Source organism: Mesocricetus auratus, unplaced genomic scaffold (assembly GCF_017639785.1).
Source record: "Mesocricetus auratus isolate SY011 unplaced genomic scaffold, BCM_Maur_2.0 Super-Scaffold_100014, whole genome shotgun sequence".
Lineage (NCBI taxonomy): Eukaryota > Metazoa > Chordata > Mammalia > Rodentia > Cricetidae > Mesocricetus > Mesocricetus auratus.
This window is the reverse complement of record NW_024429197.1, coordinates 13,050,715-13,074,304: the sequence shown is the minus strand read 5'-3', so window position 1 is coordinate 13,074,304 and position 23,590 is coordinate 13,050,715. Positions and strand designations below refer to the sequence as shown.

General features: G+C 53.9%; 1 protein-coding gene and 1 long non-coding RNA gene across 4 annotated transcripts in view; one reads left to right on the top strand and one right to left on the bottom strand.

Moving 5' to 3' along the window:
- Positions 1–1,684: 1,684 nt before the first annotated feature.
- LOC121143918 lies at positions 1,685–14,138 on the bottom strand. The gene is made up of 3 exons (XR_005881222.1): positions 14,038–14,138; positions 2,482–2,629; positions 1,685–2,327 (listed from the first exon to the last, which is right to left on the bottom strand). It is a non-coding gene; the product is annotated as an uncharacterized LOC121143918 (long non-coding RNA).
- A 92-nt stretch (positions 14,139–14,230) lies between these two features.
- Col16a1 (collagen type XVI alpha 1 chain) overlaps positions 14,231–23,590 on the top strand; it is a 52,739-nt gene continuing 43,379 nt past the window's right edge. For 2 of the 3 annotated variants that reach the window (XM_021232713.2, XM_013120249.3), the window contains exons 1-12: positions 14,232–14,433; positions 15,930–16,029; positions 17,956–18,030; positions 18,112–18,229; positions 19,200–19,323; positions 19,625–19,891; positions 20,458–20,538; positions 20,655–20,780; positions 21,503–21,556; positions 21,831–21,857; positions 22,452–22,487; positions 23,426–23,452. In XM_021232713.2, coding sequence (XP_021088372.1) covers positions 15,957–16,029; positions 17,956–18,030; positions 18,112–18,229; positions 19,200–19,323; positions 19,625–19,891; positions 20,458–20,538; positions 20,655–20,780; positions 21,503–21,556; positions 21,831–21,857; positions 22,452–22,487; positions 23,426–23,452 — 1,008 coding nt within the window. In that variant the 5' untranslated portion in view covers positions 14,232–14,433; positions 15,930–15,956. Of the gene's footprint in view, positions 14,434–15,929; positions 16,030–17,955; positions 18,031–18,111; positions 18,230–19,199; positions 19,324–19,624; positions 19,892–20,457; positions 20,539–20,654; positions 20,781–21,502; positions 21,557–21,830; positions 21,858–22,451; positions 22,488–23,425; positions 23,453–23,590 lie in introns of all 3 variants that reach the window. The other variant, XM_021232712.2, reaches the window with a different exon arrangement.

Genomic DNA, 23,590 nt, shown 5'->3' with positions numbered 1-23,590 from the left:
TGCAGGGCTATGGGGTACCCTCACATACCCCACTGCAGGGCTAAAGGGATACCCTCACGTACCCCACTGCAGGGCTATGGGGTACCCTCACGCACCCCACTGCAGGGCTATGGGATACCCTCACGTACCCCACTGCAGGGCTATGGGGTACCCTCACATACCCCACTGCAGGGCTATGGGGATACCTCACATACCCCACTGCAGGGCTATGGGATACCCTCACGTACCCCACTGCAGGGCTATGGGGTACCCTCACATACCCCACTGCAGGGCTATGGGGATACCTCACATACCCCACTGCAGGGCTATGGGATACCCTCACATACCCCACTGCAGGGCTATGGGATACCCTCACATACCCCACTGCAGGGCTAAAGGGATACCCTCACGTACCCCACTGCAGGGCTATGGGGTACCCTCACGCACCCCACTGCAGGGCTATGGGATACCCTCACGTACCCCACTGCAGGGCTAAAGGGATACCCTCACGTACCCCACTGCAGGGCTATGGGGTACCCTCACATACCCCACTGCAGGGCTATGGGGTACCCTCACATACCCCACTGCAGGGCTATGGGGATACCTCACATACCCCACTGCAGGGCTATGGGGTACCCTCACATACCCCACTGCAGGGCTATGGGGTACCCTCACATACCCCACTGCAGGGCTATGGGGTACCCTCACGCACCCCACTGCAGGGCTATGGGATACCCTCACATACCCCACTGCAGGGCTATGGGGTACCCTCGTGTACTCCATTGAAAGGAACTTGAGTTTTTGACTTTTCTGAGAAAAAGTGAATCCAGCAGCAGCAGCAAACCATTTTGAGGGTATGAACTATGAACCACGCCCCACACTGGACCCTGAGGCTGCAGTTCTAAACGGAGCACACATGGTCTCAGTTTTATATCTGAGATGCACACAGGCAGGCGTAGCAGGTAGGAATCTTGGCCCTAGAAATACCCAGTGTTTGTATTCTCTTAAAACCTCCTCTAATCTGATTCACTCTAAGCCTTGTCCTGCGAGTCTGCAGAAAATTCCATCTCAGTCACCACTGGACTCCCCTTCTTCCCCCTCCATAGGCTCGTGCAGGGATCTGATGCTTCTGCCTGTATCGTGGAGGAGCTGCCTCCTGCCCTGGCTCACCTTACCACATGGAGAGCTTGCAGTGCTGGTCCCTGTGGGGGTTCTTGAGATTGACTGACCCAGCTCTTCCCCTGGCGTGGGTGGGGTGGGGTGAGGGTGGTGAGGCCACTATCTCAATACCCAGGCCCCAGGCCCCCAGTCTCCCCTCAGATCTTGTCACCTACCAAGGACATCTGTCTCTGCTCACAGTGCCCGCCCTACCGCACACACACTGCTGCTCCCTGTGCAACGAGTTGCCAGTCTCTTCTGTCTTTGTCCTCTTCTGCTCATCCCTCGAGAACACCTGGCACAGTTGCTTCCAGAAGGTTAGCTTTTTCAAAAGTAGGCAGGAGCCATCAGACTTCAAGCAGTCTCTGTGTGCTACCCAGCACAGTTCCCCCAGGCTAGGAAAATCAAAGACCTTGGCTACCAGCTTGGAAGTGGGGGGGGGGGCAGGAAGAGCAAAGCAATTAATATCTCCATAAGCTGTCCTGAAGAATGACAGGCAGCCAGAGTCCTAGGCGGAGACAGCTCTGTAAGCAGAGGCGCGCTGGGGGTCATGGGAACTCATTGCCCCCCCCCAATGGCAAGGACTAGGATAATCTCAGGGAGTGCTCAGTTGGGAAGGAAAAACAAAAGGAGCCATCCACAGAAGGTGGGGTGACTGGTCAAGAGGCCACTAAGTCCCAAGTGCGTTTTTATCTGGACCCTGGGAATTCATAGGGATTTTTTAAACGGGCTTTTAAAAAAAGATTTTATTTATTATGAATACAACATCCTGCCTCCATTTACATCTACACATCAGAAGAGGGCACCAGCTATCTTTATGGATGGTTGTGAGCCACCATGTGGTTGCTGGGAATTGAACTCGGGAAGAGCAGTCAGTGCTCTTAACCTCTGAGCCATCTCGCCAGCCCCTCATAGGGATATTTTAATAGCGAGAATTACACTGCTAGATTTCTGTTGTAGAAACACTGGGAGTCTATCAGGAATAGCCGGGGCAAGAGTAAGAGAAGAGGCAGCAGCTGGCAGGTGCTTCAGGGACCAGTGGCTGGGATAGACGGCAGGTTGGAAGTGATCCTGAACAACAAGGGACAGATAGAGCTTGGAACTGGAAGACATCCATGAGAATGGCTCCTGTTTCCAGTGAGGGAAACCCTGTTGATGAGGATATCCCCCAGGAGGGTGATATGCAAGTCCTGGAAGAACATCGAGGGGGATGGAAGAGGCTTAGCGCCCCCCCATCGTCCTCCGCGATTCCTCAACTTCCCACTAGATGGTGCCGGGAGAACGGGCTCCGCCTCCCATCATCCGCCCCTCACCCCAGAAGGATGGCCCTCGACTTGGACCTACCAAAAGCCAGGTCCCACGTGTGTTCAGCTCCTTTCATCCATCAGAAATGTGGTCTCAGCTTAGTGCCATCCTGTGGCACTCCGGGTCTGCTATACACGGCTGTTCTTGGGCTCAGCGCTGTCTCAACCCCTCCAGTCTCTAAATCTGTCTGGCTCAAACAGAAGCGACCTATACCTTAGGACACGTGTCCAGTGATCTCGCCACTGCTGACTTCCTATCTCCCTCCCCCACCCCCAATGCTAATGCCAGGGCGGAGGGGCTGGAGCAGGTGTTGAAGGTGGCGGCTCATTCTTTTCACATCTGCCCCAAGCCCCGGCATCCAGGCTCTCGAAAACCTTGGGACAGGGTGGAAAGTTGACCGAGGGTGGGGAGGGTCAAGTTGGAGGCAGGACCTAGCCTGAGGTCCAGGAGAGGAAGACTGGCCTTCCCTAAGAGGGGTGGTCAGCAAGGGCGTGGCTAAAGTGAGACCGGGGGCGTGGTCAACAGCTGGGTGGGATTGGGTTTGTGAACCCGGCAGCTCTTTCTGCTCTCTAGCTGCCTCGGTCACCAGAGGCCCTCCAGCCCTGGCCTCCAGTCCCATAGACAGACACCTCAGCAGCTGGAGGCTCCCGGCCCCACTTAACAGAGGCCACACCCAGCTCTTTGGAACTGCCAGGCCTGGTGGGAGGGGAGAAGGGGTCTCATCTCTGTGCCTGCACTGCAACCCCTACATAGGTGATGTCGCATCACCCTGGTGCGTCTACCATTTATTTCTAGGTGGACAGCTGGAGGGCCTCAAGGCTAGAGCCCCAGAGGAGGAGCTGTTCAGGCTCTGGCGTCTCAAGCTTTCTCCACTCCCTTTCCTGCTATTCTATGCTCAAACCTGGAGCCAGTTCTAAAAATAGACTTAGGCGCTGGAAAGTGCCCACCCAGGAGGGGGTCAGGAAGGTCTGAGTCACCAGCCCAGAGGGCCTTTTCTCGCATCCCCCGCGGGAGCAGAGGCGGTCATGATGGCCCAGCTTCACTCCGAGTTTTTTGGCTAGACGGAGCTCTTGGCCATGCGGTGCCCTGCTTCCAGGCCCTGTGAGCAGTAGCCGCCACAGCCGGGAAGGATTAGGAGTTCCTTGGCCTGATTTATTTGGTTGTTTTTGTGTGTCTGGCGGCTGCGCCCACCCCTGGCTGGATAGTCACGTCTGCACCTGCCCCTACCACCCAAATTCATTAGGCTGGTCTGGGCTTCTGGGTGTGGACCTGGACTAGAAATGGCCCATCTGGGAACTTAGAGGTTCTCAAACAAGCACTCCCATTCTACAGATGAGAAAATTGAGTTACAAGTGCAAGAAGGGGCCATCACCCCACAGACAGTGTGTGATAGCCTGATAGTTGAACCTTTGTTCTGCCTCTTGGCTGGCCACTTGCCTAGTTTCTTATAGGGCCTGTCCAGTAAAGCCTTCGGACTGAGGATATTCAGAATCACGGCTAAGTGAGAACAATGAAACTTACTTAGTACTATGTTGCTACTGGGGGGGGGAGGATTAAAAGTAGCAGTAGGGGCTGGCAAGATGGCTCAGTCAGTAAAGCACTTGCTGCACAGGCCTCACGGCCTGAGTTCGAATCCCAGTGCCATGTTGAGGTGGGAGCACTGACTCCACACCTCCTCCTTCATCACTCGCAGCAGGAAATAAAAACTGTTCAGTAGCAGCGACAGATGGGAGCAGCGGGCGGTTCAGTCCCAGCTCAGCTAGCTAGTTTCCATGCTGGACATCTCCGCCCTCCTCTGTGTGGTGTGGGGCCCTTGGAAGGATACAGATTGGTACACTGAGGCAGGTCCTGGGGCCTGAATGCTAGAAGACAGGGCCTCACACTGGGCCTCACACTGGGCCTCACACTGGGCCTTACACTGGGCCTCACACAGGGCCTCACACTGGGCCTCACACAGGGCCTCACACTGGGCCTCACACAGGGCCTCACACTGGGCCTCACACAGGGCCTCACACTGGGCCTCACACAGGGCCTCACACTGGGCCTCACACAGGGCCTCACACAGGGCCTCACACTGGGCCTCACACAGGGCCTCACACAGGTCTGGCTCCTCGGCCCATTTTCCACCCTGAGGAGTAGGCGTATTTGGGCTCTCAAGGTTCCAGACTTGGGGGATGGACAGGCTCAGGGCCCCCAAGTTCAGCCTCCCATCTTAGCCAAAGGGCATGGAGCACCTAAAGCCAAATGCACCCAAGCAGACTCTGGCTCGAACCCAAACCCTCACTACCACTCCAATCACTGTCCTCTTTTCCCCCAAATACCGGTGTCAGGCCTTCACTGAAGGTTAGGACTGACATATCCAAAAGTCAGTTTTTATTTCTTTATGTGTTACTTTGACCATTTCACAGAAAAAGCTATCATATCTGTCAGATATACTATCGACTTCTTCAAGCTACGTAAAGGCAGCAAGGTAAATAATAAAATAGGGCAGAAGCCAGGCTTCGAGGAAATGTCAGATGGTCATGGCTGTGAGGTACAGGACCAGAGTCCTCAGTACATTACCAGATTCCTCGATAATGATGACCCCTGTGATAATTAGCATCCTTGAGTGTTGCCTACGGACTTGGCTTCATTTCATATATTGTCTCATTTAATCCTCTCAACAGATATGGTGGAAATTGTGGCTCAGAGAACTGAATGAATTAACCTAAGAGAACAAAGCCAGGGAATTGCAGAACGAGGTCAGACCCTCTCTGATCTTTTATTTCCTATCTTGGTGGAAAAGCTGGTTGCAGGCCTGCCTCACTGCTCAGCTTATCTTGCTAGCCAAATTGTCAGGCCTCTGCAGCCTAGCTTTAGGCACCATGAAGGACGTGAGGCCAACATCAGTCACAGCTTCTCGCTACCCAGAAGTTCTATGAATTTGCGAATCTATGAGTCCAACTGTCTGAGGCTATTGCATGCGAAGAAAGAATGTGGGAAGAGTCTCTGGCTACTCCGACCCTCTCATGCCTCATCAGCACTGGCTCTGGTCCTTAGAAGGAGGTGGGGTGCCTCCTTCACACTTTGTATTGAAAAAAAAGAAAAGAAAGAAGAAAACCCCACTTAGGCTCTGCTACTGGCTTTGGGGAAATGGTACCCAAACCAGGTCCTTCTAAGCCTGCTGCTCAGAAGGGCACTGGATGTCCTAACCAATCAGAGGCTGCTGCTTACTGGTTACCCAGCATCTGTCTCCTCTCTCCTCTTTCTCCTCTCTCCTGTGAGCATCTGCCCAGATGTACCCATCTGGGAGACTGGTCCCAATTGCCTTCCCCATCCCCCAGTAGGAAGGAAGGGAAGACAATATAGAGCGAATGCTGAGGAGAGAGCAGAGGAGGGAAAGGGGAAGGCCGCCAAGAGCTTGTGTGTTCTGTGGTGCCGAGGTTTCATACACTCATTGTATGTCTGGAATAGCTAACGTTTATCGGGTTCCAGGAACTGTGCTCAGTACTTATGGGCACCCTCTTGGCAACCCTCCTTGTGAAATATGGACAATTCTATTTTGCCTGCACAAAGAGGACACTCACTTCATGAGGGGAAAGAGTCAAAACTCCATACTAAATAGATGGGAGGGGTGGAATTGAACCCCATTTATCCCCGGGACAATTCTTACTTGATTTTTATAGGTGAATACATTTTTGTTTTGTTTTGTTTTGAGACAGGGTTTCTCTGTGTAGCTTTCGAGTCTTGTCCCGGAACTCACTCTATAAACTAGACTGGCCTCGAACTCACAGAGATCTGCCTGTCTCTGCCTCCCAAGTGCTGAGATTAAAGGCATGTGCCATCACTGCCTGGTTAAACTTTTTTTTTTAAACATAGTTTCACTGTGTAGCCCAAGCTATCCTTGAACCTGTGACCCAGTCCTGATAGTATAACAATTACTTTGGTTTTGTAAACCAGAAATGAAGATTAAATCTTCTCAGGACATCAAGTCCTGAGTGTCTGGGAGTCCAGGCCCTTGCCATCAGGCCCTTTAATCCTTTCAGCGGCCTTGAGTGACAGATAAGAGGAAGAGGTAAGCAGTAGCCCCAAGTTTCGGTCAGCAAGAGCCAGAGTGGGAAGCACAGTCCAGACCCAGATTCTGACATCATGCTTGCCCAGGCTGCTCAGTGTGGTTCTCTGGGTCAGCTGGGAACTTGATGGACTTTACGGATTTAGAAGCCTGACACTCTGTGTACCAAGCCCTTCCCATGTGACAATGACTCCTACTTCACAGGGGCCACTATATCCTGAGTGACAGAAGTCCTGAGCAGAGCCGAGCTCCCAGCCCTTGCTCTGAGAGTTAAATCTCCGGATCCCTGCTGTCCTGGTGTAGCACCAGTGGTAGTGCCATACGGTGGTAGCGCCTTCCTGCCTAGAACTGTTGTTCCGGGCTCAATGATGTAGCACATCCTTTTGACAAAGAAGTTAAAGGAAGGACTTGCTGGGACTCCTTCATGTGGGCTCTTTCTTGGATAGTGCCCTGTCCTTTGGACTTGTCCCCAGATGACCGGTTCAAATCCATGTTCCATCTGTGTCCTCGGAGAGACTTTGTGCTGTTTATTCCCCTTCTCTCTGTCTGCTTCCTCATCCTGAGAACAGGGCTGGTAATAGTGCCAGGGCCTCCCGTGGTGTGGTGAGACTAAATTGCATTTGCCGTAGACAGTACCAGCCAGTGCTTGATATGGGCTCAATAAATGTTAGCAGAGGTTATTAAAGGCAGGAGTAGGGTCAAACTCTTGGAGTCTTGGATCTTCTAATGACTCCCATCCCTGGTTGGAGTTTAAAGGAGGCCACAGGATTCTGCAGAGCTGAACTGTCCCTGGGAGGCAGGGAGGGTTTCTTAGCTTCCACTCATGATTTTGGGACCAGCTGCTTCTTTATTGGGAGGAATGTCCTGGACACTGGAGGGTGTTTAGCAACATCTCTGGCCCTTACTCTAGATGCCAGTGGCACTTTCGTCTTCTATTAAGACAATGCCTTCATACATTGTCCATGTGTGTCTGAGGGAGTAGCGTAAAGTTGCCCCTTTGCCAAGACCCACAGGGTTAGAGCGGTTAGGCCAAGTTCTTTTAGCTGCTTTTACACCAGGCATGGTGGGTCAAGATGGAGTCGACAGTTTAACCTTATGTTACAATGGGAACTGAGGACTAGGACTGCAGAATAAGTAGAGGTGAGATTTTCTTTTCTTTGTGTAGCTTTGGAGACTGTCCTGGCACTTGCTCTGTAGATCAGACTGGCCTGGAACTCACATAGAGTTCCTGCCTCTGCCTCTCGAGCGCTGGGTGGGATTAAAGGTGTGCCACCAATGCCCATTAGAGGTAAGATTTTTGCACCTGCCATTTCTCCATGGTTCACTCAAATCATTCAAAAGAAGTTGGAGGAGCACAAAGGACCAGCAGGGCTGGGGCCCAAGAAACCTCAACGGTCTCCCTCTCCCAGCATCCATTTGCTCTGGCCATCACCATGTCTACAGCTTAGCCTCCTGGGATCTAGACTCACCTTTCTATTTAAGGTAGCCATATTGAGCAAAAGCTTGGTAACAAGAGCAACCTGACCAGGCCTGGTGGCAGGTGACCATTGCTCGTCCTTAGTTTGCTGTGGCTCTGCAGGACAGGTGGACATTTGCAGAGTGGAGCACTGGTCCTCCCAGCAGGACCATAGAGCTGACAGCCAGCAGTCAAAGATCGGTCTCCCTGCTACAGCAACTCAGGCAACTGTGGGGACGTGGTGCTGTTGCTGATTCAGGACAGGGAGGAGCGTGGAGAATGAAAGACAGAAACAGTCAAAGATATTCAGCCAGACTTAGAAACAACAATGACTGCATGTGGTGGTGCAGTAGCAGGCAGACTGAGGCAGCAGGATCATGAGTTCAAGGGTAACCTTGGCTACAGAGTAAGACCTTGGTGAGGGTGGGGGCAGGGAGAACACGGTAGGCAGACATATTGGAGCTAGAGAGGGATGCACAGTGACAGAGACAGGAGGAAGAGACAGACAGACCAAGAGGCAGAGAAACACCAGCATGAAAGTCAGTGACAGGGACAGGAGGAGGGGACAAAAACTCAGAGGGAACATGAGAAAAAGAGAAAAAAAAACCCAGAGATCTAAAACAGAAATGCAGATTTAGAAACACAGATCTCAAGGCAGAGAGACATGGGAGGGTTCGAAACAGAGGTTGTCATGCCCAAATTCTGAACCCCCAAATCACCAAGAGACCCGTTCCTGTGCAAAAGCAAAGAGTCTTTAATCACTTGAAGAGTTAACTGCATTAACTCGGGTCTTCAGTCCATCCAACACAGCGGGTTGGGGTGAGAAGGACCAGAAGGGGCTGCGAGGCAGGGAATTTATTGGGTAGAGCTAGGGGAGTACCTAGGGGTCTGCAACAGTCTCAGGATTGGTGCACTCCTGGGCTTAGGCGACCTGTCCTGTGTTGGTCAATGGGTTGCTATGGCCTACAGGCCCTCCCAGGGCAGTTGCTATGCTCTTTATGCCACTGTTACACCACCGTTGCCGTGAAACACATCCAGAGCCCACCAGCTAATTGGTTCCTTGCCACATGGAGGGTGTCTGACCTCCTAGTGACTGGGGTAGGTCTGGCAAGGTCAGACTCAGCAACAGGTACTGAGTCAGGGGCCTTCATCTTGCTGGGTCTTTTCTGCAGCCTGTCAAGGCTGCTAGAGCAGGGGACTGGGTGAGGGCCTGGTCCCTTAGAAGTGACAGAGAAAGGGAGACAGGGACAAAGTCACAGTGAAGAAGGAAAGGGATAACAGACACTATGAGACAGGACGAGGTACCAGAGACATGGAAGGATGAGAAAGGAGTCCTGTGTGGTTCGCAGTGTCTTTTCCCAGACTCGGGAGCTATGTGTGCATGGGCACCCTCCTCCCCCCCGCCCCCTGCGTGTGGGGGATGCCTCCTGAGAGTGCAGTTACAGTCTATCTGGGTAAAGGTTGGACAGGATACAAGTATAACTCAGTCGCTAGTAAATACCTGCAAGAAGCCAGGTTCAGCCATCGGGCCCTAGGAATGGCTGACAGGACCTGCCAGAAAAGATACCAAGCAGACACACACCGAAGCCTTGCAGAGCTTCCCACTTACATGTGACAAAGACCCACTGGGACTCTTCCACACGGGGACGTCAGGAAGGCACTCAGCAGAGACCTGGGTAGCGAAGAGCCAGCCTGCACAGACTAAGGGCAGACCCTCTGGGAAGAGAGAGGAACAGATACAAGATCCCTGTGCCAAGCAATGAGGCAGCTCATGGCTTAGAAAGGAGGTGAGGGGAAACTCGTGGGGTACGGTGAGGGCCAGCAGTAGACGTTAGATTGTGAAGGACTTGGTGTGGCTGGAGGAACAAAAATTGGGACTTTAATTTTTAAAACTACTTGTTATTATTTTATGTGTAAGAGTGTTTTGCGTTTCTGTATGTCTATGTACCTGGTTCTCATGGAGGCTTGAAACGGACATTTGATTCCCTGGAATTATAATTACTGACTGTTGTGAGCCACTATGTGGGTGCCAGGAATTAAACCCAGGTCCTCTGGGAGGGCAGCCAGTGCTCTTAACTGCTGAGCCATCTCTGCAGCCCTCAAGACTGGGGTTTTACTCTAGGTCTACTGAGAGTCGAACAGCAGCTGACAGGTTGGGAAGCAGTTTCCTGACTTCTGGGCTAGGGTCCGGGGCGGGGTCAGTAAGCTGTGAGCAGCGGGTGGCACACTCAAAAGCTTTCACTGTGGTTCTGGTAAAAGGTGCTGGTGGCATGGGCAAAGGTGAGGGCCGGGGAAGCAGATGGATGTGGCCTGCACTGTGGGGGTAGAGGTGCCAGGCGGGGGGCTGGGGATGGAAGGCAGGAGCCTAGTGTCATCTTCAGCCTGAGGATCAGAATGAATTATGGTGGCCTTTACTGGGAGGAAGAAGCAGAAGCCAATCTCTGATGAGCCATCCATCAGGTATGATATGTCTCAGGGTGTGTATGCATCTGTGTTCATCTATGCTAAAACCGGATCCCAGAGCAAACCTGTGACATCTGGGTCACTTCTGCTTGAATATGTGGGGGCTCCCACATCCGTCCTGGGACCAGGGTTCTATCTTGGCCCTTAACCCTCTTTCAGCCCCAAGGGTTGCCCCTGCCATATGGGGAGTCCCGGTGGCAAGCTGGGGTAATAGAAAGGCCCTTGAGCTTTGCCAACATCTGTGCACATTACCCCAGGCCCAGGAGGCTTTGGTAGCCCCACCCGGCAGCGGCAAGCAGGCTCCGGGGCAGCTGGTGGCGATTAGCAGCGTTGATTACCTCGTGGTGATGCCATCTGGGGCGAGGGCACTGAGCCCAGTCCCGTGGGAGGCCCTACTTGCTGATGTGTGGGGCTTTCTGGGGCTGAATGCATATAGATATGTCAGCATAGCTGCATACACATCGGAGTGTAAGTGTCGTAGTGCGTGCATCTGTGTGTGCCCAGATTCTGCAGGTATCTCTGCTTGCATAGTGGACACATCTGTGTTTTTACGCGTATGTCTGTGTGCACACATGTACACATGTCTATGTACATACATATGCCTGTATGTGCACATTCAAATCTATACAGAATTTGTTGTTAGTACTGGGGAGTGAGTCTAGTCTTGTGTGTGAAACTGCTCCTCCCCTGACCCAGCGTTCCCAGTTCTTTAAAAGCCTTGCTTTGAGACCAGGTCTGCCCTTGCACTTGGAATCCTTCTGCCTCACACTCCTTGGTAGCCGGGGTTACATGTGTACACTACCCCACTTGATGTCACATACATTCTCTTTGGATATATCCAGGAATCTAATTCTGTGGGGGGGGTCACATCCATTCTACAAAGAGGTGTGCTGTGTGTGTGCTCCTGTCTGTATGAATACGAATGCCTATAGAGACGTGTGGAGCGGGCACACACGGGGCCGTCTGCACACGTGTCAGAGTAAAGCAGGGACATGAGTGCATCTCAGTGTGAGGATGGGCCCAGGCAGAGGGTGTTCCCTTGGCTTGGTTGCTCTTATGGACACCCCTGGTGTGCTATATGACAGTCTTTGCGCATCACTTTCTCAGGTCCCTGCATCTTCAACTCTGAGAGCTCTGTGATGGAGCATGAATGAGTGGGTTTGGCCAGAATGGCACAGGGTGTGATCCCTCCTGCTGTTTAGGCTTGCTGGCCAGCCGTGGTCTCTCCACTCTGCCACAAATGGGTTATGTGATGCTAGGCAACTCGTGTTGCTGTTGTACCCTGGGTTTCCCTTCAGCAAGATGAGGTTAGGTGTAGAACACTGCCCCCTCCGTTGCTGTGAGGGTTCTCGTGATAGAGCCTGACCTACAGCATGCCTTCCTTTTCCTGCTTTCCCCAGAGCTGGGCAGCACTCCATTAGCAATGACTACGCCTGCCCACCCCTCCTGACAGAGCCTCTGAAAACCCCACCTCCTGCACTTCCTGCCTGCTGAGCTCAGCGCTTCCCAGGCCCCACCACTGCCACCACACATCTGGGCCCGGGCTCAGGGCAGGGACCACAATGGGGCGCCTCCATGGCGTAGCAGCAGACTGAGGGTTTCCACTGACTCAGCACCTCCAGGGATGGAAGTGGGGAATCCCAGGGCTGTCGTGGCTCTGCCTGGGTTAAGATGGGGTCACAGGTCTACAGCTATACCACCGACCCCAAAGGGAAGCCCATCACCACAGACTGAGGATCTTTGGCTGCTGACTCCTTAACCCCAATATCCACGGTTCTACTCACAGGTCCCCTCAACCCATTTTTCCATGGTACCCGGACTTAGTGCTGAGAAGTATGTTTGCCACCTCCATGGAGAGACAGACAAGCCTCTTCCTCCTCTGAACAATCTATTATTCACCCAACCTCAATTGTTTTTGTTTCTTTAGACTCTGGATAGAAAGCAAACCTCCCCATCACTTAATGCCCACCCCCAGCCCCCCCTGCTTACCCTGTCCTTGGCCAAGGATCCCAATAATGAAAATAGCAGCAAGTATCTCCCCTCTTATGTGCCAGACCATGGCTAAGCATTCTCACAGATATTAATGAGTTTCCTTTAACAAAGCCACCCCAAGCAGATGCTGTCATCTCATCTCAAAGATGTGCAAATGGGACTAGAGATAAAAGTAAATTTGAACCAGGCGTGCTGTGCCCAACTACTCAGGTGGCCGAGGCAGGAGGGTTGAAAAGACCTGGCCTGGTTGGGTGTGGAGGAGCACACCTTAGTCCCAGCACTCTGCAAGCTGAGGCAATGGGGACCTCTGTGAGTTCAAGGACAGCCTGGTCTACAAAGGGCGTGCTAAGACAGCTAGGGATATACAGTGAGAACCTATCTTAAAAAGAAAGAGAGAGAAAGAACGAAAGAAAGAAGAAAGAAAGAAAGAAAGGAAAGATGGGAGGGAGGCAGGGAGAGAGGGAAGGAAAAGAAAGTTCTAGGTCTTCTTCTACTATAGAGCAGTTCAAGGTTAGCCTGAGTGACTTTGTGAGTCCTTGTCTTAAGAAACAAGGCTGGTGGGGAAGGGCAGTTACAGAGGTGGCTCAGTCAGTAAAGTGCTTGCTCTACAGGCATGAGGACCAGAGTTTGATTCCCCAACTGTCACAGCAGTGTTCACGTGCAATTCAATCTCTGGGGAGGTGGCGGCAGGTGGATCTGGACAGTTCCTGGGCCAACTAATGTCGCTGAACCAATGAATTCCAGGTTCAGTGGGAAATCCCGTCTCAAAAAATAAGGGAGAGAGGGCTTGAGGAAGACACCCTGGCCTCACATGCATGTGCATGCATACATGTGTGCACACCTGCACAGATTTATGCAGAACACACACACTACGAAGGCTGGAGGTGTAGCTCAGTGGTGGAGCATTAACCCTGAGTGTGCAAACTCTAGGTTCAACCTCCAGTTAAAAAAAAAACCGTTCAGGGGACATGGAGATGGCTCAGTCGGTAAAGGTGCTTGTCACCAAACCTGACAGTCTTAGTCTGAGCCCCAGAACCCGCATTGTGGAAGGAGATAACTGACTCTACAAATTGTCCTCTGACTTCCACACATGCAACAAGGCATTTACGACTTCGTCTGTGCACATGTTCCCGCGCATACACATACTAAAGAAATTAAGCTTTTACAAAGCTGGAGCAGGGAGCTGGGCCTTTCCAATCTGGTGGAGTCCAAGAGGAAAAAGAGAACTCACTGATTATGCTTCTGTAGAAACGAGGGCAGAGCAGAAGGAGTTAATTTAGCTCAGGGTTGGGGGGGGGGGTTTGCTCTGTCCCTCCTCCCAGTGCAGACAGAGGCACTACATCCTAGGAATGCTAGGCCCAGGCACTGGAAAAAGCTGACCACTGAGGCTTGGTCAGCAGCCACGTCGCGAGTTCCATGGCTATGGAGGAGGGTCCCTAGCCCTCTCCAGCTTTCTGAGGTCCCAGCCAAGGAAAAGGAAAGGGGGGCACAAAGGAGGTCCCTTAAACCCCAGGCCTGGCTCATGGGAACGCCTGGCTTGGCCTCCCTCCCGCCAGCCTGCCGCAGGCGCCCCCTTCCAGGGCAGCTCTGGGCACGCAGGGTCCCGCCTTGCTCTGCTCGCCTGCGGGCTCACCTGGCTGGTGAAGCGGGACGGGTGTGCCCCGGCGCAGGGCCAGGCCAGGAGCCCGGCAGTGCAGCTCAGCATCCAGCGCCTCCGCAGCCGCCGAGCCCTCACGGCCTCCCTCCTCCTCCAGCCTGGCAGGCCTGCCCAGCTGTGTTCCATTAGCCTCTTGGCAAAGCCCCAGCCCCCCAAGAACCGCCCTCTTCCCCCTCCAGGAGCGGCCGGCAGTCGTGCGCTGCGCGGCACTCAACCGAGAGAGCTCGGGACTCGGAGAAGCTGGGGGCAGCGCAGACCGGCAGGGAGAGATCGAGGATCCCCCTGTGGGCCGGTGGAATCCCGGCCCTGCTTCCCATAGCTGGCGGCCTTGGGGCCGCCGGGATTGCTCAGTGAGGGGCTTGCGGGCCATTGGTAAGTGGGCCAGGACTGGGTTGCTTCTCGCTCTGGGCTGAGAAGGTATTTTCTGCCACTGTGTGACCTGGGGCAAGTGGCATCCCCTCTCTGAGGGCCTCCGTGTTCTCTGTGGCAGGGTGGCCTGGAAACTCCATGCTGGTCCTGCTGTCGCCTCAAATCTGTGCCTGTGTTGTAGGGGGCGGGGTGTTCTTGGAAGCATCTCTCTAGCTATCTCTACAGCCCTCCACTTAGACTGAGACCTGGGAATGGAAGCCAGAAGCGAACATGACGAGCACATCTACGCTCACGCCTCCTCATGCACCCACATGCTGCTCACAGCCCGCTCTCTATGCTTCCAGAAACTGTCAGGAAGGGGAAGGCCAGGGTTTGAGCGGGAGAGAGGCACACCTCTAGGATGGGAGATGATTAGGATGGGGGGCACAGTTCCATCCCAGGGAGAAGGGAGGAAGAGTTGAGCCTACCTATATGTTGGGGGAAGGGGTCCTTTCTGTTGTCACTCTGTATCCAGCAGCAAGACAGATAAGTTAGGATTGCACTGGACCAAGTTGGACTTGCCTAAGAAAGTACAAACAGGAAGGCCCCCCGGGAGTGGGGCTCATGGGCTGGCTCTGGACAGGAGTGTGTATGTAAACACTGGGCTTATCAGTTCTCATGTCTGTTAGCATGCCTGCATGCAGCTAGGTTTGCTTGCATAGTCCTGGTACCCATGTGCCTGTATGTCTATGTGTATTGTACTGACACACATGGCTTTGCGTGCTCATGATCTGCCTGTCCTGGAAGAGGCCAGATGATATATGGCTCTGCTGGCCACTTGCTGAGCCTGCATTGATTTATCTGGGCCCATCCATCAGGGTTTAATAAAACCAAAAGACGAGCATCCATCAGCCTAGGAGGTTGGCAACAAGATCCTGGGCCCTGGTGACCTGCTCTCCCGCCCTTTGTCCCCACAAGGGAAAGCTTTCTTGGCCTATCCATAGCCCTGTGGTCCCTGCCAAGAGACTCAGTTCAGTCTTCAGCCTCTGACCTCATGGGTGCCTGGCAGCGCTACCTGTGCTCAGCTGAGCACGACTCTCCAGGTACTGGGCTACTGTGTGCAGCACAGAACACAGCTGTTACAGCTCTGGGATTCATCCGAGCATTTTGATAAATTACATCTGCTCAAGGCCCCCCACTCTGTGGTCTTTTAGGATCCTCTAGACCCCTTCTAAATCCTGCCACAGCCAGAGCTGCCTGGGCCCTGTTTCGGTGCTTCAGGCAGCCTTCTGCTCTGGCTGGTGGGTGTCTGGGCCATACCGGTGGTTAAATATTTGTATTATCACCTCTGCCCAGATTCTCACCCCAGACCTGTGTGGGGCCCTTGTGAGAGGGACTGGCGCCAAGCCCTGACCACTGCAGCCTCTGGTGCATGGGGCCCGCAGACTGCTATACTTACCCACACATGCAGCTGTCCCTTGGGTACCCTGAAGCCCACCTTCTGTGTTTTTGGTTGTCAGGTGCCAAGGCTGCAGCTCTGGACCAGGATGTTGGCATCCTGGGCCCCTGGCTTGTGGCTGCTCGGGCTCTGGGCCACCTTCAGCCATGGAACAAATATAGGTGAGCTGACACAGACCTGCATCTGGCTCCCCTGGGTTGCTGGGGTCTATGTACAAATGTGGGCATTTATGGGCAAGTGTAAGGGCTGAGCTCAGGTTAGCATCTGAGGTGTTTGCATACCTGAGCCTGTGTGAGTGGGCTGGAGTGTGTGTGTGTGTGTGTGTGTGTGTGTGTGTGTGTGTATCTTGTCTCCAAGTATCTCTGGGTTTACAACTTGAAAAGCACAGTACATTTGTATGTACTCCTGGGTCTCTGCGGGAGAAGAACAGCTCCCTCCCCCCCTCCCAGCACATCCTTGCACTCCTTGCTGGCTGGCTGGGAAGGAGCAGACAGCACACTCTCCCTACAAAAGGCAACACTTTCTGGAAGTCCCTCTGCTCCTTCTCATGACAATGGCTCCATCCTCCAGCCACAGGCTCCTCCTTTGCACCAGCCTTGGTCTCTGATGACTGCCCACCCCATGGTCCAGGCTCTGGACAGGGAGAGGGTACAAGTTTCCAGGGCCCAAAGCCAAGGGAAGTTGACCAGGCAATCAATCTGCCTGGCTTTGCTGGGTGCACTCTGGGCCTAGTAGTTGCACTACCTAGCCAGGATGGAGCCTTACTCTTAAGCCCAAGTCCAAACATTCAGGGTGGGTGGGACTGCCAGTGTGTCTGGTGTGTGTGTGTGTGTGTGTGTGTGTGTGTGTGTGTGTGTGTGTGTGTGTGTACGTACAGGTACACGTGTGTGTTTCCGCATGTGTATAGGAGAGTTTTGCTCTCCTCTCCCTCACTGGGTCCCCTAGAGGGGCTGGGGCAGAGGATTTCAACATCTGTAAGGAATCTGGGCCTGTTGCCAAGGGTGAGTCACCCAGTGCCGAGGCAATGCTGAAGACAGTGATGGTCTTTCCGGCCAGACTTGGGGTGGAGACTCCAGTGGGTCACTGTGCCCAGGGACACAGGGCTCTGTCTTTCAACTAGGCTGGACAGGGAGTTGGCTATCTTCTGGAGGTGGCTTGACTGACTTGGCCTAGCCTTCCCATCAGCTTTGCTGGGAAGGCCCATTGATCTCAACCCCTGTCTCTCTGATGTAGCACTCCATCAACTCTTCTGGTCTCAGGAGGGGAAGGAATCTCAGCCCCAGGGAGAAGGACGTTCATAGTCTCCAGCCTGTCCCTTTGGGGCTTCAGAGACTTGTGTTCTTGTTCAGAATCTTATGCCTCTTTCATATGCCTTGTCTGGAGCCTAAGGCCTTGATGGTACCTGGAGCCTGTGGTCCCCCAGCCTCTTGGTCTCTTTTTGTTGATTCGCTAGTTGGGTATGCAGGGGAAAAGTCATTCTGGTAGCTCAAACTTGTGTTTGCATTTTCTACTTTGAATATGGGAAGTAGATTGCCACTCATTGCCTAGGACCTGTGTGCCAGTGCACGTGGCGGCCCTGGGGACATGGTTATGCATAGCTCATGCATGTATAGTCATGTGCACACAGTTGCACAGAACACCAAGTGTGCATGAAGACAATACGTTCTAATCCCTGCAGCGTTGCTCTGCCCCCACCTAGGTGGAGCACATGGGGAACATGTACGTATCCCTGGCTCCCCACTGTCTGGGCCCTGAACCATCCAGGGCTTCTTTCAATCCTCACTGGCTTGGCTCCAGCCGGGGGTATTGGAAGGCTGGGGTCCCAGGGCTTTGGTCCTATTCTGCTGTTGACTCATTCGATGGCTTTTGAGCGGACCTCAGTCTTCCCAGCTATGTGTTGGGCTCTTCCTGCACAGCCAGGATCAGACAGCGAAGTGAGAGCACAGCCTCGAGGCAGACTAGGTTAAAGGTCCTGAAGAAAGACTATGGACTTGTCCCCTCCTGAGATCCCCAGGATTCGCCCCCCCCCTGGGCTGAGAGGAGCTACCCTCCTGAGTCCCTAATGCTCCAGGCCAACTCTCTCCCAGGTGAGCGGTGCCCAGCTTCGCAGCAAGAAGGACTCAAGCTAGAGCACAGTAGTGATCTATCAACCAATGTGACTGGTGAGTACAGTCTCACCCATCCCCTGCCCCCTTCCTGGAAGAGCCTGCACTTCTCACCTGCCCTTCTTCTGCTGTCCAAAGGCTTCAACCTAATCCGCCGACTGAACCTCATGAAGACATCTGCCATCAAGAAGATCCGCAACCCCAAGGGGCCACTCATCTTGCGGCTGGGGGCTGCCCCGCTGACCCAACCCACTCGGTAAAGGACTCTGGGTGGCCACTGGAAGGCCACATCCTTGCAACTCTGATTGTGATGCCCAAGCTCAGGGCCTCTCTGGAGACTGTGTTGAACATTCCCCTGCCTGAAGTCTACCCACTGTCTGCCCCCTGGGCTTTCAGGGTGGGTTGTGTGTGCATGGGGCCTGGCAACCCAGCCTGGCTCTCACTGGCAATGGCAAGACCAGGTTTATATCCCATGGTTGACATGAGAGCCCTAGGGTAGTTTCAGGAACCTGTGTCTATGTGAGTATGGCCTTGTGTAAAGCCCAACTCCCAGTAGCCCTTGAATAGTTTGGCTCCTGCTGACCAGTGTCTCCTTTCCTGGCTGCTGTGTTTATGCAGAACCTGCTGTTTTTGTTTTTGTTTTGTTCTCAGCATCTTTCCTTCCACCCCAGGCCCATACACTATGCTGGTTTCCTTGGGAGTCCCCCCCCTTTCCAAAGTTGGAATACAATATTTATTTATTAAGTGTATGGGTTTTATAACTGCATTTATGGTCTCCATATGCATGCAGTGCCTAAAGAGGCCAGAAGGGGGCATTAGATTCCCCTGAGACTAGAGTTACAGATGGTTGTGAGATACTTTACGGGTGCTGGGAATCAAACCCTGGTCTTCCGGAAGAGCAGCCAGTGCTTTTAACCACTGAGCCATCTCTCTAGTCCCCTCTAGAAACTGAGAAGGTTTCAAGGGTTCTCTGTTAATGTTCCTCTGCTCCATCAGGCCCCATGAGACTTCACAGGAACAAGCTCTTTGAGATTCCCACCACTGGCTTCCCCAGCAGCCAGTCAGCCCTTAGCACCCAGAAGGTGCTCAGTGAATGCGTCAGGATGAATGTGTGCATGGTTTGGAAGTGTGTGCTCCCTCGTCTCAGGCGGGCTCATCACCGGAATGCCAGTGTGCTCAGTGGCTGGTTATCACTGAGCCTGAGTGCCCTCTCTTCTCCACTGCAGAAGAGTGTTCCCTCGGGGTCTCCCAGAGGAGTTTGCCCTGGTCCTGACAGTCCTGCTGAAGAAGCACACCTTCCGGAACACATGGTACTTGTTCCAAGTGACTGATGCAAATGGGTACCCACAGGTGAGCCCCCCACCCCGCGCCCACCCCCATCCCGTTCCTGGGGACACTATCTGGTTGCATTAATCCAGCTCAGCTCCCACCCACATTTGTGGTTTCTGGGGATTTTTCTCCTCCATCCCAGTGCCTCCTCTCAGTACTTCCCCCCAGTACCCATCACATTCTTTCAGATGTCCTTTGTGAACCCAGCTAGCTTTCTCCCCTCCTGTGCAATAAGCTTGAGGCCCTCCCTCGCCTTTGCCATGCTGTGCCTCTGGAACTCTGACTCTCTGTCCTTTTTTCTTTTCCCCCTAATTTGTTGCAGATCTCCTTGGAAGTCAACAGCCAGGAGCGGAGTCTAGAGCTCCGGGCACAGGGCCAGGATGGTGACTTTGTGTCCTGCATCTTCCCAGTGCCCCAGCTCTTCGATTTGCGTTGGCACAAGCTGGTGCTGAGTGTGGCAGGTCGTGTGGCCTCTGTGCGTGTGGACTGCGTCTCAGCCTCCTCCCAGCCCCTGGGGCCACGGCAACCCATTCGGCCTGGGGGACATGTATTTCTGGGCTTGGATGCTGAGCAGGGCAAGCCCGTTTCGGTAAGTGCTGGGTCCTGGTCTCTGCTCCCACCTCTGGAGGAGCCTTGAGCTCCTGACAGTGTCTGTATTCAGATTCCCCTTTGGAGCCATTGCCTTCCATATGTAGCCTGACCATGTTAACCTGACGTTCCAGGCCCTCTGCCATCTGTGTTCTATGTGTCTCCAGTATTTTCCTTACATCTCTCTATTGACTGCTGTGGTCAATTTCCTCCTAGTCTGATGGATCACCTATGAAACTTGCATGTTTATGCCTTTGCATATGCTTTCCCCTTTACCTGCAATGCTTTCCCTTGAATGTTCATTTGCAGGATGGGCCAAGTTCGAAGGGAGCCCCCCTCTTCCTGCTCCCCTCCTCCATCTGCTTCTTCCTCCCTCCTCCCTCCCTGTCCTCCCTCCCTCCTCTATCTCTGCTTTTAGCGACAGCTCTATTCTTGATGGCCCCCCTGACCAGTCTGGAAAGACCCTAAAGTCAAATCCTGGGGCGAAGAAGTCTTTGAGCTTCTTTGGGGACCGTGACAGAGCCATTTGATCATCTGAAATAAGACGAACTTGTGTGTTCCCCGCAGTTTGACCTTCAGCAGGCGCACATCTACTGTGACCCGGAGCTGGCGCTGGGGGAGGGCTGCTGTGAGATCTTACCGGGAGGGGTGAGTGGCTGCCCCTGGCGCATGCTGTGCTGGAGGGAGGGCAGCCGGCACGGGGGATGGCAGAGGTCTGACATCTGCCCCTGTACTGACCCTGGCCTTTCCCCCACATTGAGCAGTGTCCCCCAGAGACCTCCAAGGCCCGCCGGGATACCCAGAGCAATGAGCTCATTGAAATCAATCCTCAGACAGAGGGCAAGGTCTACACCCGCTGCTTCTGCTTGGAGGAGCCCCAGAACAGCAAGGTGGGTGAGCCGGGGAAGTTCAAGGGAGACTGTTCCTCCCCTGACCTGGCTGAGGCCTGCCACCAGACTAAGCAGGCCATGTGCTTAAACCGGGGAAGACCCCTGAATGTGGGCTCAACTTATGTCTTACCTTGTGGAACTCAGAAAGGCAGAGAACCCATAGGGCAACTCTGTGCCTCCCACCTGGCATTGCACATTATGTCGCCCCAGCTCTGACTCTGGCCCGCCTCTCTTTAATGCCATCTAGATCCTCCTGTGGAGGGCAGGGCCCAGTGGGCAGACTGTCCTGTACAGGGATGTCTGGTCCCAGAGGCCAGGCTGCACTGTTTTCCCCAAGGCACTCTCATTCTCCCAGCACCATGGCCAGCTGCCCTCTCCACTCCCAGGTTCTTTGGAGGTAGCAGGGAAGCCCCATCCTTCCCTTAACCCCACCCTCTGGCTGGACAGTGTCCCTGCCTACCCAGGCACCATGCCCAGTCTTTGGCTGCAGAAACACAAGATCCCATTGATTCGATGCCTCTTTTCTAAGACATCGCATGGCGGGGAAGGGGGAGCAAGGGAAGGGAAGGGGAACCTGTGGGGGCAGCCTCAGGGGTCTGAGCAAGCCCTTGATGTCCTGGGAGGTGCCAGATGCCAAACTGAGGGGGTATCTGACATCCATGAGCTCTGCCTGGATGCCTGTATCCAATATGGACCCCAGAATTGTCCCTCTGTCTGCCCAGGAGGATGCACAGCTGATGGGAAGAAGCAACCAGAAGGCAGAAAGGGGGACAAAGGTAGAGGTGGTGGGTGGAGGGAGGAGCCATGGTGCCCTCTGTCTGCCCTGCATGCCCTCTGCAAAGCCCTCGGAGAAGATGCCGCACTCCCACTCTCTTCCTGCCCAGACAGAGCTTGGCTGTGTGGTGCCAGCTCTGAGAGGGGGAGGCAGACTGGGCAGGACGCAGGACCAGGCGTTCTCTAGAGAGCTGGCCCCTGCCTGCTCTTGTACAGGGGCTTGGGCAACGCTTGATCCCAGGGTCCCCTCCCACTCCCATGCTGCTCTCTTCCCAGGCCCACCGGGATACTGAAGTCAATGAGGTAAGCCTTTTGTCTGGGCTGGGAGCTGTCAGCACGTACCCTTTGGATAAAACCTTCGAGGAATAGAGCCTAGGTATGGGATGATAGATGACGGCGAAGCATCCAACATCCCCGAGGGCCCGACGCTAGGCCCTGTCTGCCCTGGACTGTAGGGTGGAAGCCCTGGAAGCCATTCCTACTGAGTTGGAAACCGATGGCCGTGGGCATCATTGGAAAAGCCTAGGTCTCAGCCATGAAACCCTTCTTCAGTGATATGCTGTGTGACCTTGGGCTTGTTACTGTTCCTCTCTGGGCTTTAGTTTTGTTTTCATTTGAGAAGATGGCTGTAGGTCTGTGTTGGTGGGAGATAAGGGCCAAGGCTCGTTTTCTATGCTTTCTATCTCTATGTCCATCTCAGATCGTGCTAAAGATGTGTGAGGGGCTGTCTGGGCTGAGAGAGAGAGAGAGAGAGAGAGAGAGAGAGAGAGAGAGAGAGAGAGAGAGAGAGAGAGAGAGAGAGAGAGAGAGAGAATGTGTGCTTTGTGCATGCTTGTGTTGGGTAGGGCTAATGGTGGTGGCTCAGAACTGACCTGCAGGCCTGTTTTTCCTTTTCAGTGCCCGCCCTGTGTCCCTGGTGCCCAGGAGAGCAACGTGAGTACATGGAGGACTGTGGGTGGTGTGGCCAGTCTGGGAGTGCTTGTTGCCTAGAGAGGACAGTCTGGGAGTGCTTGTTGCCTAGAGAGGACTGGAGCTTCCTGGCTGAGGACAAGGGGGCTTTGTTCCCTTTCCCATCACTCCCCAGCCTGATTCCCAGAGCTATGCTTAGCCCCACCCCTAAGCCCACCAAGCCCTGAGATCTTGATGTGGTGTCATGATCCGGGGTGGTGGCCTCTTGGGCGTGGGGGCTCTAGACCTTGGTTGCTGATTCTGGTTGTGTGCCTGCCTCCAGATTCCAGATTCACTCTGATCAGAAGGCACACACGTCTGTCACCTTGAAGGCCTAGAAGCGTGCAGGGAGGGCGGGGGAAGCCCAGGGGCACACAGTGCAGAGCCTAAACATCCTCTCCTAGCCTAGCCCAGCCTTCCCACCAGGAGGCTGGAAAGACAGAACTCATTGTGAGCCATTTGGTGCCTACTGTGCCCCTTCTGCAGGCAGCAAGAGTTTTGAGCTGATGGGCTGTATTGATTCACAAAGGCCACGAATCCCCTAACTTTGGGGGAGCTTATATGTACCCCCCCCACTGCTGCCTGCCTCTCTATCCAGTCTCCCATCAAATCTGGTAAGGCCGTGGTTCCCAGATGTGCTGGGGTTGCCATGGCAACTGAGTGACCATGTTAGCCTAACAACTTGAGGTGGGGCTAGTCGAAGGCAGGCAGGTTGGAGAAAGGAGATCAGGACCCCTCTGTTGGCCTTATGGCCTTGGAAAACAGAGTCAGCGTGCTGCCTGGCCTGGAAGGCAGAATGGGGACTCCTGTGGTTGGTTCCACCGTCATGCAGTCAGAGCCTAGCTGACTTGCCCCCCTCTGGGCCCCTGGTTCCCTCTTGCTCCCTAAAGTTCAGTGTGTTCTTCCATCTTCTGTTCTCTTAGGTCACACTTGGTCCCTCTGGCCCCAAGGTAAGACCCAGCAGAGAGCAGAATTCTCCTGTCTTCTTTGGTGGCCAGGGTCCTTCCCATCTCATGTGGCCCTGTGATCATGTGCTTATATCAGAGCTACCCTGGTGTGTTTAAGTGTGTGTTAGAGTGACTGGGTTG